Genomic DNA, 16,134 nt, shown 5'->3' with positions numbered 1-16,134 from the left:
TAATTGGTCATAAGATAAGAGCCAACCTTTATAATCATAATTTCGAAGAGAAAATAAGTTTGGAGGTCAAAGATTAGTTAAACCAAATATAAAATAACCACATATCAAAAATAATTGTCCGAGAAAACATGCTTGAAGGTTAACCCCAAGTAAAATCTGAGGATAAGTTATCTCAGATAACCACCCACCTCCTACGAACACCAATCTCACCCCATATGAGACAAGAGGAAGAACGAGGAATGCGCGACAATTTTTACTCACAAACACACACCTGAAACTTCATCTATCAGCAACACCCTCTTTTTTTTAATGTATTTGGGGAAAATTTTACCTACTTTATCTAAATGCTCGTCACCTCTTTGCTCGGAATCATAGAATGGCAGAGTCAAATAGAGTTTTCGCACATTTTCGTGAATCCATGAACATGATCTATATAGACCCATGGATCCATACATCTCGATCGGAAAATAATCAATAGAAAAAATCAATTCTTAGTCTTTTTTATCTTCGGAATTGATCGATATATTTCTCGAAATAAACGAAAGACAAATCTTATGGAATAAGTTTTGATCCTATTCATAGGGATTCTTTAAAAATTCCAAAAAGAGAAAGTTCGAAACAATTGGAATTTTTTGGAGATTGAATGCAGTTACTAATTCATGATCTGGCATGTACAGAATGAAAACTTCATTCCCGATTCTTTGAGAATTTTTATGAAAACTTTTCATTTGCTTCGCTTTGATGGAAGTTTTATTTTCCCATAACGTATCCAAATTTTTGGCCTAATTCTTCTTTTGATGATCTCTCGGTTTTACAAACCACTAAAATATATCCCTTACTATATATTTTAGTTGACTTTTACTTGTGAAACTAGTAAAAGAGCACAAATTATGGAGTTAGTTTATCCTACTCCCAATTTAGAGTGAATGCAATTTTTTTTTTTTTTTTTTTTGTAAACTAAGAATCAATACTGTTGAAGTCAATCTGTGTCGAGTGTTTTGAACGATTTCCATAGACCCCATTGAATTTTAAGAATAAGTGTATCGGGGGCACAAGGTAAGTAAGTTTGGTAGTTAACTCAAAAAAATTTTGTTTTCTATTTTTTAATTTTTGTAGTTGTATTGAAAAATTATTTTGCAGTTGTTTTCAAAAAAGCTGTTTGGTACAGTTTTCATTTTTGTTTTTGAGAAATTGAAAAAATTGAAAAAAAGTGTTTGGTATAGTTTTTATTTTTGTTTTTGAAAGAATGAAAAGAAAAGATGAGGAGAAGGAGGAGAGAAGAGAAGAATTTTTTTTCCAAAAACACATTTTATTTGTTTTCAGTTTTCTTTACTCTTTTACAAAACAACTTCAAAATTTTTTGAAATTTTTTTCCAAAAACTTAAACCAAACATGTTTTCAATTTTTTCCACTCAAAAACTAAAAAATTGTTTTTGAGAGGAATACCAAACACACCATTAAAGACTGTACTTGAATTTTCCTCGATAAAAAATCAGGTTTTGAATTTCTTTGTTGCGGTGTAGAGTAAGCTATATGGTGGCTTGCAAGGTATAGACATTTCGGCTATGGCAATACTTTCCATTGGATACACTTTTTTTTTTTTTTTTTAACCTGTTCTCGGCTGATAAAATTACTTGCTACTCGAACCCGATGACTTCATTTCCTAAGCGGACTAGATAATGAGTACTCCCATGGTGCAGAAAATAATTATACCTGCTACCTATTTACTAACTTTAAATCATTAATAAAAAAATTGATTACAAAATTAATTCAATATCATGTGTCACATTGGTAAGATATAAAACATACCACTTGATCAGTTGATCCTAGCTATCTGGCTAAAAAAAGTTTCGACTTGGTTTGCTAATGTTAACGTCAGAGTTCCTATGGTGTCGATTAATTAATTTCAAATGATAATTTTGTATAATATATTTATGTTCTAGCTAAATAATCAATTATAAATTAACAAAATAGTAAACATTTATCTAAAATCAACGAAATAATCAATTTTTTAAAAAAATATAGAAATATTAGCAGTTACTAATTATTTTTTATAGTGTAAATTGCTTATATAACATGTCAAAAAAATTATTCAAGATTTAATTTTTTTTTGGGCAAAGTAACTTTAGCTGTTTGACTAAAAAAAATTAAAACTTGCGTTTGTCAATCAATCGGTTTTAAAGAACTATTTCGTATTAATTTTTTATATAAAAAAAAACCTTTTACATTATGTAAACTGCGCTCAAGTAAAATACTAGATTACTAAAGCAATATTATATATATTAAAAAAAAACAGGAATATTATTATTTAATTCGGCGACAAGGTCTTTCTCTCTCTCTATACAGAAATGGCGTCGCCGTCGCCGCCTTCCAAGCGCCGCCGCAGAGGGGAGACCAAAGAAGGCTCTGGTGACACGTCAGCTTCGGAAAAATCGTCTCCCGTGGTCGTCTTCGCTCACGGCGCCGGGGCTCCCTCAACTTCCGACTGGATGGTCAGGTGGGTCCCACTGTCTCGAGAACATTTACAACGACTCGTCGTTTGGGTCTCTTTTAGCCCTAACTTCTTTTGCTTTTGTGAAGCAGATGGAGAGATATGTTAGGCAAAGCTCTGAATGCTGTTGAAGTTGTTACCTTTGACTACCCATGTGAGCTTTGTTTTCTTTACTGCATATTTCTTGCCCAAACTTTGTTATTTTATATGACCAGTAAAAAAAAAAAAAAAAATTGAAATAGAGCTTTGGTTTAGGGAAATTCCAAGTATTTTAAGGATAGTGAACAGAAAAAAATTGAGAATTTTATTTTACTTAGAAAATTGCGTGGAAAATAATTTTTTTTTTTTTTTCATGTGTCACACGCTCCAATCTGTTTTTCTATTGTATTAGGTGACCTCCAAACAAATTTTGATTTTGTCTCGTATATTTCTTAAATTTTCATATTTTTCCTCGAAAATTTTACTATCGTCGTGTGTAATACGTAGACATGGCGGGTGGGAAGCGAAGAGCGCCTCCGAAGGCTGAGAAACTGATCGAATTTCACGCTGATGTCGTGAAAGAGAGTGTCGCTAAGTACCCGGGTCACCCTTTAATTTTGGCTGGTAAATCAATGGGCTCAAGGTAAAACAAAAAAAAAATACGTACTCGATAATTAAAATATGCGAGTTTTCCTCGATAAAAATCGGGTTTCAAATTTCTTTGTTGCGGTGTAGGGTTAGCTGTATGGTGGCTTGCAAGGAAGATATTTCTGCTTCGGCAATACTTTGTCTCGGATACCCCTTAAAGGTTTGTATTCTCGCTTTTAAATTTTTAACTTTTTTTTTTTATAATGTAGGGTTCTATAGATTGCTCTTCATTTATCTTACATAATTTTAAGATGATTTCTGTTGCTGGAATATGAAAACTATCCGACATAAATTTACATGTCATTTGATAAACTTGGTTAAATCAATTGTATAGCTATAGAGCAAGTATTTGCCTTCACTCTTCTCATATAGCTATTACTAGAAACCTTCAAATATAGCCATTTGATAAAATGCCAATAACTATTGGAAGATTGATCTCATATAAACAGTTGGTGTTGAAGAGCCGAAGAAGAGCATTCAATCGTATCGAAGATTGCTTAGTTAGCAAGTTATATACATTGTAAAACACACGGGAAACACTTGGAGAGAATCGTAGGATATTTATTTTTTTTTAAACGCGAGAGAATCGTAAAGTGAGGGTGAGAATTTGAGAGAGGTTTTGAGAGCCTTGTACATTGATTGAGCTTTGACTCTGTAGCGAAGCTGATCCTCGAGATTGGAACTAGAAAATTTAGTCGAACCAGGGTAAAATAAAAAACATCATGTCTATTCTTATATCCGCTTTGATTGTGCTGATTTGTTTATTTCGATCAATTTCTTGCACTGCAAGGTATCTCCAGTTCTTTGAGGGCTTGAATCAAGATTCATAACGTTAACTTCTTTACCAATTAAATCAAAATCTCATGGCATAGGATCACAACATTCCTTCAATAAATTATTTCAGGGTACAAGTGGGGCTCTGAGAGATGAGATTCTATTGCAACAAAAAGCTCCCATAATGTTTGTGCAGGTATATTTTTTTTTCCTCTATGCATTAGTATTTTCTCCTTATGAATGGGGTTTTTTTTTTTCGAAAGGGAAACAAGGACAGACTGTGTCCGCTTGAGAAGCTAGAATCTACACAGAAGAAGATGAAATCGGTGACAGGTTTGCACGTGATCGACGGTGGAGATCACTCCTTCAAGATCGGGAAAAAGCACATGCAAATTAACGAAACAACACAAGACGAGGCTGAAGATCTCGCGCTCAAGGCCGTCGCTGCCTTTTTCTCTAAATCTCTCCCTAAATAAGTTTTTTATTTTATTTTTTGTAACATCATCGATGGCTGTCTCGGGAAAACTCAATCTCTTCTGATCTTCTGTTTTTTTTTTGTTGGGTCATGTTCCTCGACAGACATCGCTGATTCTCAGAAATTAGTTTTGGATCTTTGTTCTTTTTGAGATCTGATTGCGTAGTTGAACGCATAGCGTCGCGATTCTCGTCATACTACAACGAGTCTCTAATTGCTGCCACCAAGTTTCGAACGAGGTCCTCGTCGTTTACTCCAACATTGCGTAGAAAACTAACATTTGATTATCCTTTGAAGGCAAGCAAACCGAGATTGCCCTCCATATCAGATTCTTAACCTTCAGAGGCACTTTCAGATTCTCAACCCGATTTCCTTTTTGACTGTATACACCTGATGTTTCATTACACCATTCCCACTTGTATTCTTCTATACCATCACACAACGGAATTGCGAGGATTAGCTGAGTTTCACGGTGATCAAAACAAGTCTTGAAGGATTATCTTCGTCCCAAGCCAACGAGCTGGTGTTAATCAAGCTGTTTACTTTTTATTCATGTTGTCTATGCAGGTGACTTCAAGTTTTTTAATAATGTAATTTTAAATGTCTTGATGCTTTGTATTTCAATGTCTATCTAATATTGTGACTTCTTATACATAAAAACAAAAACTTTAGAACAAAATGCAATATTTATTTTATTTAGAAAAGGTTAGGCCCAAACTGGATGCGAATTGGACTTTTTTGAGGGCCCGAGCCGGACCGGTCTTGAAGGCCTATACTCTATGCCCGACCCATACCCTTCAACAAGCCCAGTTCGACTCGATCATTTTTCGAAAAAGGCTAGACCGGTCCAAAACCTCTAAATAAAAGGTCGGACCGATTAGCCCACGGGTGACCCGCCCAATTGACATCACTAGTACATATATAGTAACATAATAATTGTAGTACAATAAACAGCAATTATTCATTTCTATTTTTTATATTTATACGAAACAATAAATTATGAATTATAATATCATAAAATTAGGAAAATAGTCAACTTAATCGTTTAACATTGCTAAATAGTCAATGTTTTGTATATCTTAGGTAAATAGTCACTTTCAAACGTAAATACTATATAAACAGCCAATGTTTGGTATATGAACATAGCTATTTACATAATATTTACGTCTGAAAGTGACTATTTAACTAAGATTTACCAAACGTTGGCTATTTAGCAATATCAAACATTTAAATTGGCTATTTTCCTAATGAACCCTTGTACTTAATTCATCTATTAATTTTTCTCTCATTCCTACCAAACGAAGCCTAGAAGCAGTAAGCCGAAGTGAAAAACTCTCTCTCTCTCTCTCTCTCTCTCTCTCTCTCTCTCTCTCTCTCTCTCTCTCATGTTTCACACTCCAAATGTACTAAATACTGCCAATTTTACGAGCCATAAGCGTATTTTTTAGAGTAAGTGAGAGAGAGAGAGAGAGAGTGAGAGAGCATCCACAATATAATTTTATCCATATCTATATGTTTAAATTATATTTATATCTATAGCTATAGTTATATATATATATATATATATATATATATATATATATATATATATATATATATAGCCACTACAACAAAAATGACTTTTATCGACACACAAGGCCAGAGAGTCACTTTGGTTCGTTCACTAATCTGAGGATTTTTTGAAAGTATTAATTAATTGCTCGAATTTCAGTGTGATCTATATTCTGGTGTCGAAATTTATCACACAATGTGCTTTCAAATGATTTTAGAATTGAATTATTGTTGTCTTGATATATCATTTTATCTTGTTAAGAGATGTAGATGTTTGTACTCTTAGATTTTATCATTATCTATTGAAAGTCTTAGACAACTTTTATAAAAACAAAAACAAAAACAAAAAATACTAATCAGAGACAAAGTCTTCAACAAATAACAAAAATTTAAAAATTTATAGGACATGTTTGTTGTTTTAATATATTCTTATCTTTCATGCTTGTACTCTATGTAGATATAGCCCAAAGAAAATGTATTTTTTTTTTACTTGATGCTTCGTTTAGTATCGAAGTAATAAAATGATTATACATTCACAACCAACATTTTAATCGTATAATTTATAAATAGTATCATATACAACCGGTATAAATGTTCTTATGTATGTATACGCATTTGCTTAGCTCATTTGATTCTTAATTCACACTTTTAAGAGCATACGCTACTTCCCACAAAAAAAAAAAGAGCATACGCTACTTTAACTTTATCTGATGTAAAGATTTAGAACACCGAGCCAAATAAACTTTATCCGATACACATGTATAATATAATCGAAAAAATGATAATAATATAGTAAGGGTCCTTTAGGTATATAGTCAACTTAAACGTTTATTTTTGTAAAATAGTCAGCGTTTCGTAAATTTCAGGTAAATAATCACTTCATTTTATTTACGTTTATTTACAAGTGTATATTTACAAAAATACTCATAGCTACCTAAAAAAAATTGAACTTATTTATAGATATTTTGGTAACAATCCACTTGTAAATAAAATGTAGTGATTTTTATCGAAAATTTACGAAACGTTCGTTATTTTGCTAAATCTAAATGTTTAAGTTGACTATTTTACTAATTTTTTGAAATAAGAATATAAGTTTGAACCGAATATATTTATCTATATTTTTTTGTTGAATCGTAGTAGAGGCTCTCAAATATGAACGCAGTGAAAATGCAAGCAAACGTGAAGAACGAAACACCGAAGCCTCCAATCCAATCACATGCAACACTTCGCCCCAAACAACACTCTTTCCGATCCAATCTTTAGTCAAGTCAATACGCCATTAGCTAAGTCAACCATCCAATCACAGATCGCCACGTTCTGACGTATTAGGAATATTTGGCCCTAATACTTAATTGGAAGCTCACTCTGTTATTACTTATTATATACTTCTTTCATTTTATAGTCTAATCTAAAGGTGACGTTTAATAATACAGATAAATTAGATATTAACATCGAACATATCAAGCATTATCTCTCAACTACAACTAAAATTGGTGACAGAGCGTTAGTAATTATATAGTGCAATTTCACATGGACGTTAGTTAGAGAGAAAGTTGTTATCAAAACATTGAAAAATATGATTTTTTTTTTTTTCGTTTTGTGATTTAACTAAGTAGTAGTTCAATGTAAAATAATAGATTTGTAAAATAATTAAGGGTTGTCTAAATTAATGAAATTATCATAATAAATAATAATTAGATTTAAAAAAAAATTGATTTTAGAATTAATTTTTTTGAAATTGATAAATTGTTTATAATTTAATTTTGGTGTTAAAATTTCTTTCGACAATATAACTTTGAATTTTTTGCTATTTTATAGTTTTAGATGATTATTTTGTGTAAAAAGAAAATAAAAATTGTAAGGAGGTGATAAATATTTTTTCTGTGTTTAATATAAGCTGCTTAAAAGTCAAGGCCTAACATCAGTGCTCATTTAAATACTACGAAGACGAAGAAAAGCAGGCCAGTCCTCATTTCTTCATCCAAAAAGAAAAAGAAAAAATATGGGGAAACTCAGCGTGAGACTCGCCTTCGTCTTTCTCCTCTTCGCCGTCGTCTCTCGCGCCTCCGAGGATAACGCCGTCGAGCTCACCGGAGAATCCGACTCCGCCGTCGTGGCACCCGCCGAGACCACCAACACCGTCGAGCTTCCTCCGTTGACTCTCATCCGGTTCCGCCACGTCAACCGCCGATTCCCCAGGGGTCCTCTCCCGTTGACCTTCCGCCGCGGCAAGCCGTGCCGGGGAATCCACCGCCGCCGAGACGACCGCATCTCGTACGGAAACGACATGATCGTCTCTTCCTCCTCCGATCACGATCGCCAGATCCCGATCCGATGGTCAGATCTCCGCCACGTGGAGCCCGGGTTCGAGGGACCGCTTCACCGCCCTCATCCTCACCGTCACCACCACCACCACCACGATCACGACGGCGAAGATCAGTTCGACCATCACCAGGATCACGATCATCATCGCCGCCACGACCACGATCATCATCACGGGTTTCTGATGGGTCTTCGTAAGTTTCTTGGTCACTTTTGAAGATCTCTAACAAATATAGTTACGTGTGTTTTTCGTGCAACTACTACGTATGATTGTTAAATAACTTTACATCTGTGGGAGAGATGTTAAGCAAGATAAGAGACCATAATATTATTTATGTATGTTTGCTTTGTTTGTAGAAGTATGTTCTGTTGTGTAATATATTTATCCATACGCATACGTATTTATGTGACAATATCAAACCAGACTGATGGGCTTTTATGCTATCTTTTGCTTGGTATGATTTGTGGAATTTGAGTACTTTGTTCATGGTTCTGTTTTAGGGGTAAAATAAGAACTTTCCTTATTTGTTTTTGACGAAATTATATATGTTTTTTTAAATACGTCAAGATCCTAATTATGCAAAAGTATACACCAATCTTTCAAACTTATTTTTCATGTATATTTAAAAAAGGGATTAGGGTATCAATCATGATTTTTTCATAACTGAAACATAAAAACTCGCTCTCTTCTCTGGTTTGTACATTATTTTTTTTTGTTTTGGTTAAGTTATACTAATACACAAAAATAAACAGACTACATGATATATTGAGATGGATTGGTTTTTTTTTTTTTTTTTTCCTATCTGAAAATTTGAGCTATTGATATATCAAGTTGATCTTAGTTCACTCTCTTCGCCAAGATGGAAAACGAAATAATATTAATTGCTGGCTTAATAAAAAAGAACATCAATGGATTTCTTACAGATTACATATATAAAGGATACGTATTGGGTAAAATACAACAAAAACAAACAAACGAATAAATTACTTCGCCGTAATAAATTACTCAAAAATGGGCAGAACAAGAGCCTCTCTGCCGCGGGCTACTGAGCTGCGAGCAAGGCCAAGGCGTGACCTGAACGGAGGCCCCGGCGACCTCCGAGCACTGCCACGGAGGCGTCCGCGGGCCCGGGTTGCCTCTGAGGTTGACGTTCTGAAGGCAAATCCCGGTAAAAGGCGAGCCTTTCACTCCCTGGACCAACCCGGCCTGGATGACTTGGACGCCCCAGACGTCCCGAAACGAGACGCCCCTCACGACGGGCAAGGCGTTGGGGTCGAACCCCTCGTCGGGGTGGTCCCCGACGTTCCCCGAGATCTTGATCCCCTTCCGAGCCTTCTCGATGTAGACGTTGGAGAACGTGAGGTTGCGGATCACACCGCCGCGGCCCGCGTTGGTCTTGATGTGGATCCCGACGCCGACGTCGTAGAGGCTTATGTGCTCGGCGAGGACGTCGCGGACCCCGCCCGAGGCCTCGCTCCCGACCGCGATGCCGGCGAAGGGGGACGACCCGGTCACGCGGCGGATCGTGATGCGGCTGCTCGGGCGGCCGTACGCGATCCCATACTGGTCCCACCCGCTCTTCACCGCCACCAGGTCGTCCCCCGTCGATATGTACGAGTCCTCTATGCACACGTTCGAGCTCGAGTCTGCGTTTTCACACCCCGATCAAAACGGGCTTTTTATCAGAATGCGAGAAGATAATAATAATAATATAATATTAGCGGTATTGGCGGTTCTATCATTCCCCGGTTCGATTTCTTTGGACACGACGGTTGGGGTTTTAACTTGAACACCGCGGTTATACAAAATATAGTACAGTAAAAAAATACTATATCAAGCTTCGTTCATGGGAGTTCAAGCTTCGTTCGACTAAGCCCCGACAGTTCTATCGGAAGACTTTCCACTAAGCTAGTTCAGAGCGCCCAAACAACTATATCAACCCTTTGGGGCTAATAGGAGGATTACAGTAGAAATAGGAAAAAATTAGGTAAATAGACAATTTAAGCGTTTGGAATTACTATATAGTCAACGTTTCGTAAATTTTAGATGATGACGTGACCTAATAAATGTAAATGGCTATTTACCTATGATTTACGTCTGTAAATATATGAAAGTGACTATTTATCTAAGATTTACGATACGTTGGCTATTTAACAATGTTAAACTGTACATGTGGCTATTTACCTAATGGAACCTGTGAATAATTAGATTAGCAAATCCTATAACCATGTCCATGGGAGTTCAAGCTTCGTTTGACTAAGCCCCAACAGTTCTACCAGAAGACTTTCTGCTAAGCTAGTCCAGAGCGCCCAAACAACTATATCAACCCTTTGGGGCTAATAGGAGGATTACAGTAGAAAAAAAACGGGCTGATTACAACAGATTGTGAGTGGGGTGAAGAAGAATTTTTTATTTTAGTTTTATCTTTGAGAGAGCAGGCTAATAAGTGAATGCGATTTTTAGTAGATGCCTTGCTTCAATACCATGTTAGTTTACTAGTTCAGTGAGCTTAAACATGTGCAAGCAAATGATTACCAGGGTCAATTCCATCGGTGTTGGGTGAGTCGCGAGGAGCCAATATCGTGAGATATCGAGCGACAACGTTGCTGCCAAAAACACACAAAAAAAAAAAAAAAAAAAACCAAAAAAAGTCAGGGTAATCAACAAATTACAGAGTCAACTTCACTATAAGTTCAAGCATGTCAAGTGAAAATTGTAAAAACTCAACATTAAAGATGCTTATCTTTGAATATTGAAAAGAAGTTCAAGGCTTCATCAAATAGACACAAGGGAAAAGCTAAAAGGCAAGAAAAACCGGCCTCTCTCGAACAGAAAGGGAAGAAATATCCGAATCCGGGGGCTTACTTGCAATAAACGGGGTGAATGTTCCAGAACGGAGAGTCCTTGAAGATCACATTCGAGATTATAATGTTTCTCGAGTTGACTAATTCCACGAGATTCGGTCTCGTGTACTGCAGAGTCCTCTGCCTCCACATGTTCCACCACACCTCTCCTTGTCCGTCGATCGTTCCATTTTCGCCTGTCAAAATAAACAAAAATACTAAAATCATTCAAAAGCCATTTTTACACCTATGAAATCAAGTAACTGTGTGTGTATATATATCTGTACCTGTGATGATCACATCATGTAACCCATCTCCATGAATGAGGCTGATGTACCTTCCGCCCGGGAGTTCTCTCCCGCGCCCATAAGACGGCAGCGGAGCGATTAAAGGCCAACGTGACGTATCCTATATATAAAAGTGTCACAAAACTAATTACATTAAAATAAGGCACCGCTTAATGCAAGTTTAATATTAGTTAAACATGACAAGCTGATCAGTAGGAATGGCAGTTTAATCCGAAACCCGTTAACCCGTCGGGTATCCGAGCTAAACGGGCCGCGTGATACCCGTTCAAATGGGTTAACGGGTTAACGGATAATACCCGTTATCATTTTTAGCGATACGGGTCGGGTGGCGGAAATAACATACCCGACTCGTTAACCCGACCCGTAAACATTAAAAAAAGATCCTAGAATTTTGATATTACTTATACGTACTCTCACACATATAATTTCAGCTTTTATACTACTATATAACCTATGTAGTAGTGACAATTTTTTTTTCTTATAATATGTGTCAATTTTTTTATTATTAAAAAAGCTGGTTAACGGGTGCATATTTTTGGCACCCGTCACCCGGCAGGTATACCCGTTACCCGCCCCGTTTAAATAGACGGGTTAATGGGTATGGGCTAACGGGTATTTTTTTTTGCGGGTACGGGTATGGTAATGGTGTACCCGCTAAAACCCGTACCCGTTGCCATGCTTACTGGTCAGTGATAACGTCTTTTTTTATTTTTCGGTCAAATTTGTTAATGTCAATACTATTTAAAAATATCAAGAGTATCCCTCGTGTTTAATTGAAATGCGAGATTTATCTCTTCGATTTTCAGAAATTTCAGACTTATCTCTTCAGTTTAATACAAAAAAATGACATATATTTCCTCTAAAAAAAATGTTATATTGCAAATATCACCGTTTTCGTTTATTTTTTACAAAAAAAAAAAAAAAATCGAACTCCCCAAAATACACTTAATGAAATAATTTTTTATTATATTTACAAAAAAATTAAATTAAAAACTTTCTTTATAAAATGTTAAGGATTTTTTTTATAAAGAGAGATTTTGATTTTTTTTAATAAAATAGTAAATAAATACTTATTTTATTAAGGGTATTTTGGGTAGTTTAAATTATTTTTTTGTAAAAAATAAACGAAAATGGTAATATTTGCAATATAACATTTTTTTAGAGGAGTCATATATCATTTATATTAAACTGTATGGATACCTCTGATATTTATTAAAATCGAATGGATAAATCTCGCATTTCGATTAAACACGAGAGATACTCTTGATATTTTCCCTAAAAAAAATTGCAACAATGGAGTATGTCATTTATAAGATTCAGACCATGAGATATTTTTTTACTAAGTAGCAATAAAATAATATATTGTTGATCACTTTTGGGACTAATGAAACCTTGATAAACAATGAGTTTTTCGGTTTCCACACCATTCATTTGTTAATGGAACCAGCTAAGCATTATATATTATATAATAATTAATCTATTGGTTGTTATGAAATCAGAAATTGAAGATTAAGACAGGTCGGTCCATTAATGCGATACACATGAAGCCATGTTCTTGCCCGACCCAGACCCACTGAATTTTGTCCCTTTCTTTATAAAGACTGGTCCCACAGATTTGCTTGATTAAGATAATGTTAATATATTAATATGCCCAGTCCTGAATTTGAGTACACTCGAGTTCATTCAAGTTTTTGTTTGAGTAAGGCCACAATTCATATATTATTGACATGAAAACAAACATAAAAAACAAACACACACTGTTCATACGCTTAGCCTAAAGAAATTAATGGTCACATAATATGTATATGTATTAATTAACAAATGAAATGAGTTACTTTAATCATTAAGACATTTTAACAAAGTAATTAAAAAACACAGATCAGACAGACTCACTGCAGTTATTCATAAGATGATAACACTCACATTATGGATAAAGATTCCATGAATTTATCTAAAATGCAAATATGTCTAAAAATAGACAGATGAACTGAATACTATTTCAAGTTCAATCAATCACTCTATCCAATTATCAAAGGTTTAGACATTTTAACAAAGAAATTAATTTAGCTTCCTCAACTGTACCAACCAACAAAAACATCACATCACAATAATACAACTTGTGCAAGGTAAAAGATTATCTAGACCTAATTCACATTAATAAATTCGCCACTGAAAAACAGTACTAAGCAACAAACTTTACTATTACGGAAGCCGATAAAGTTCAGAAACGCAGTGATTAAAGAAAAGAGAGAGAGAGAGAGAGAGAGAGAGAGAGAGAGACCTTGGTGGCTCTGATTACAGCGCCTCTGGCGAGGTAGAGAGTCATGTGGCTGGTGAGATTGAAGCTCTCCGTCAAGAAAACTCCCGGAGGAATGTAGAGAAGCGTGCCTCCACGGCGGTTCAGGTGCCGGATCCGATAGATCGCCTCCTCGAAAGCCCTCGTGTTCATCGTAACTCCGTCGCCGACTCCGCCGAAGTCCGTTATCGAGATCTTGTCGTTTCTGTATCTCATCGGCACCATTCCCGAGCAAGTCTCGTACTTCGCCGCCGAGGAAAACGACAGCGAGAGAAGAAACGACAACGACATCAACGCCGCGGCGGCGAGTGGTAGTCGAGGCATTGCTGTATAGTCTAGACTCTAGACAAGAGCAATCGAACAAAAAAATGGAAAGCAGGTTTTGTTTTTATTAGTTTGGATCTGAAGGTATTAAAAAAATGATAAAACGATTTTTTAATTTGGCGAAGACCTCAGGATGAGAAAAATCTAATGCCGAGGTTTGTGTTTGTGAGAGAGAATGTTCGTTTTCGTGTCTAACAACGGAGAGAGAGAGAGATATTTGACTCTTGTCAAAGCTTATAACTTTATAAGCACTGAAGAAGAAGAAGATGACGATGCAGAGTAAAGCCAGTGATTATTATCATCATTTTTTGTGGTGAATTACAATAATGCCCCCGAACTATAAGTCGTGTAACAAAGTGCATCTTCAAGTTCATTTTTCCACATAAATTATTTTAAACTTTCGTTACACTCGATTTAGTCCCGCCCGTCAGATTTTATCAATTATTATCGATAAAATATCAAGAGTATCCACTGTGTTTAATCGAAATTCACGATCTATATCTTCATTTTTCAGAAATATCAGTCATATTCATTCATTTTAATATAATTGACATATATCTCCATTACAAATATGTCATATTATAAATATCTCCATTTTCGTTTATTTTTTATCCAAAAAAATTTGAACTCCCCAAAATACCATCAATGAAATAATTTTTTTATTTTCTATTCTATATACAAAAAAATTAAATTAAAAAATTTCTTTATAAAAAGTTGAGGGTTTTTTTTTATAAAGAGAGATTTTGATTTTTTTTAATAAAATAGTAAATAAATATTTATTCTATTAAGATTATTTTGAGAAGTTCAAATTACTTTTTTGTAAAAAATAAACGAAAAATGTGATATTTGTAATATAACATTTTTTAAGGGAGGTATATGACATTTATATTAAACTGAATGGATATGTATGATATTTATATAAATTGAATGGATAAATCTCGCATTTCGATTAAACACGAGAGATACTCTTGATATTTTCCCATTATTATCCTTCATTTAAGCACATTTTAGTCACGTGACACTTCAATTGAGGTTATAATTATAATTTCAATTAATTATTTTGTTTAAATGAATACTTTGAATATTCTACATTTATTTTGCTTATTAAATTAATTAATATTTGAATAAATATTAATTTAGTCTGTAAATACATATACGGATGCATTTAATTTATTCTTCTCTCTCTTTCTTGTCCCTTCTCTTTCACTTCTCCGACCACCATTGTCGTCTCCAGGATGAAGAGGGTTTGGAGACATTCAAAGTTCTCGAACATTCGATCGGAATACAAAAAAATCAGAGTCATTTCTCTTCACTCAAAAATGATCTCACAAAAACCGGCCTTGCTCCTAACGGGGGTCCGGACGTGATGCGTCTTGAGGAAAAGGCACCAGACCGGCGACTCCAGGTATTCCGGTGGAGAAGAAACCCCACAGAGCTCGTCGGCCGTCAACGTCAGACCAGACTTGCTCCTCGCCAAAGAAAGAGCACGCGATGGGAACGACGAGGAACGGAATCTAGGACGACCTCGTGGAGCGCATTGTGGCTGAGATCAAGTGTCTACACACGACTTCCAAGGCCGCAGATTGTAACGCTCACAATCGTCAATGCAATTCAGGTACGCGTCGTCTATCTCTCCCCCCCCCCCCCCCCCCCCCCCCCCCCCCCCCCCCAATTTTCGCAAACGGGTTTCAAAGAGTTGAGTGCTTATTCTGACGTTTCGCAGACAGGCTGAAGCACAAGAGCGTGAACATCAGAGTTGTGAAGCAATGGTGAAGACCGATTTTGAGAGGCATTTTCTACCTCCACAACCATAATCCTCTTGGATCCACTGAGATCTCAAGTGTGAGAACATTTTTGTTGATAGCAACCAAGGAGAAGTTGTTGAGATAAAAATGGACGGAAGGGGCAGCGCTGCAACAACATGAGAATTTAGACACTAATTTTGTGGAAAAAATGAAGTTAAGGGGTGGTTTGTAACTCGACTTAAAGTTCAGGGATATTCTTGTAATTCATCCTTTTTTTTTATTCAAGTGATTATTATATCATCATTGTTACGTCAATATATGTATTTTATATATGTGGAAGGGAAAATAAATATCAAATAAAATTTTGGAGCGGACTA

At 35.5% G+C, this 16,134-nt stretch overlaps 3 protein-coding genes across 3 annotated transcripts; 2 read left to right on the top strand and 1 right to left on the bottom strand.

Moving 5' to 3' along the window:
• The first annotated feature begins 2,274 nt into the window (after positions 1 to 2,274).
• Positions 2,275 to 4,518, top strand: LOC149405539 (alpha/beta-Hydrolases superfamily protein). Its single transcript, XM_089605236.1, has 6 exons — positions 2,275 to 2,497; positions 2,584 to 2,645; positions 2,978 to 3,113; positions 3,206 to 3,278; positions 4,023 to 4,088; positions 4,156 to 4,518. Exons 1-6 carry the CDS (start codon positions 2,349 to 2,351, stop codon positions 4,366 to 4,368), a joined length of 699 nt encoding a protein of 232 aa, XP_089461362.1. The 5' UTR covers positions 2,275 to 2,348; the 3' UTR covers positions 4,369 to 4,518.
• Positions 4,519 to 7,839: 3,321 nt separating this feature from the next.
• On the top strand, positions 7,840 to 8,733 carry LOC149405538 (uncharacterized). The gene has a single exon (XM_089607283.1). It carries the CDS (start codon positions 7,921 to 7,923, stop codon positions 8,455 to 8,457), a length of 537 nt encoding a protein of 178 aa, XP_089463409.1. The 5' UTR covers positions 7,840 to 7,920; the 3' UTR covers positions 8,458 to 8,733.
• Positions 8,734 to 9,130: 397 nt separating this feature from the next.
• LOC149405537 (Pectin lyase-like superfamily protein) lies at positions 9,131 to 14,267 on the bottom strand. The gene is made up of 5 exons (XM_089607282.1): positions 13,674 to 14,267; positions 11,372 to 11,492; positions 11,107 to 11,281; positions 10,777 to 10,847; positions 9,131 to 9,887 (listed from the first exon to the last, which is right to left on the bottom strand). The coding sequence occupies exons 1-5, from the start codon at positions 14,010 to 14,012 to the stop codon at positions 9,247 to 9,249; spliced, it is 1,347 nt and encodes a 448-aa protein (XP_089463408.1). The 5' UTR covers positions 14,013 to 14,267; the 3' UTR covers positions 9,131 to 9,246.
• Between the last annotated feature and the right edge of the window lie 1,867 nt (positions 14,268 to 16,134).

This window comes from Urtica dioica, chromosome 2, assembly GCF_054948205.1.
Source record: "Urtica dioica subsp. dioica isolate 48M chromosome 2, U.dioica_male_clone48M_v1_H2, whole genome shotgun sequence".
In the NCBI taxonomy this organism is placed as follows: domain Eukaryota; kingdom Viridiplantae; phylum Streptophyta; class Magnoliopsida; order Rosales; family Urticaceae; genus Urtica; species Urtica dioica.
Note: the sequence above shows the minus strand (reverse complement) of the source record. Positions and strands in the feature narration are given on the sequence as shown.

What these genes read in the sequence shown, in the direction of transcription:
- LOC149405538 (XM_089607283.1), top strand. Translation starts at nt 7,921, where the DNA reads ATGGGGAAACTCAGCGTGAGACTCGCCTTCGTCTTTCTCCTCTTCGCC.
- LOC149405537 (XM_089607282.1), bottom strand. Translation starts at nt 14,012, where the DNA reads ATGCCTCGACTACCACTCGCCGCCGCGGCGTTGATGTCGTTGTCGTTT. An exon ending in CTGTAATCAGAGCCACCAAG is followed by an intron (nt 11,493 to 13,673) that starts GTCTCTCTCTCT and finishes TTTTATATATAG; the next exon opens with GATACGTCACGTTGGCCTTT. An exon ending in CACCGATGGAATTGACCCTG is followed by an intron (nt 9,888 to 10,776) that starts GTAATCATTTGC and finishes GTGAAAACGCAG; the next exon opens with ACTCGAGCTCGAACGTGTGC.
- LOC149405539 (XM_089605236.1), top strand. Translation starts at nt 2,349, where the DNA reads ATGGCGTCGCCGTCGCCGCCTTCCAAGCGCCGCCGCAGAGGGGAGACC. An exon ending in ACTTCCGACTGGATGGTCAG is followed by an intron (nt 2,498 to 2,583) that starts GTGGGTCCCACT and finishes TTTGTGAAGCAG; the next exon opens with ATGGAGAGATATGTTAGGCA. An exon ending in GTCTCGGATACCCCTTAAAG is followed by an intron (nt 3,279 to 4,022) that starts GTTTGTATTCTC and finishes AAATTATTTCAG; the next exon opens with GGTACAAGTGGGGCTCTGAG.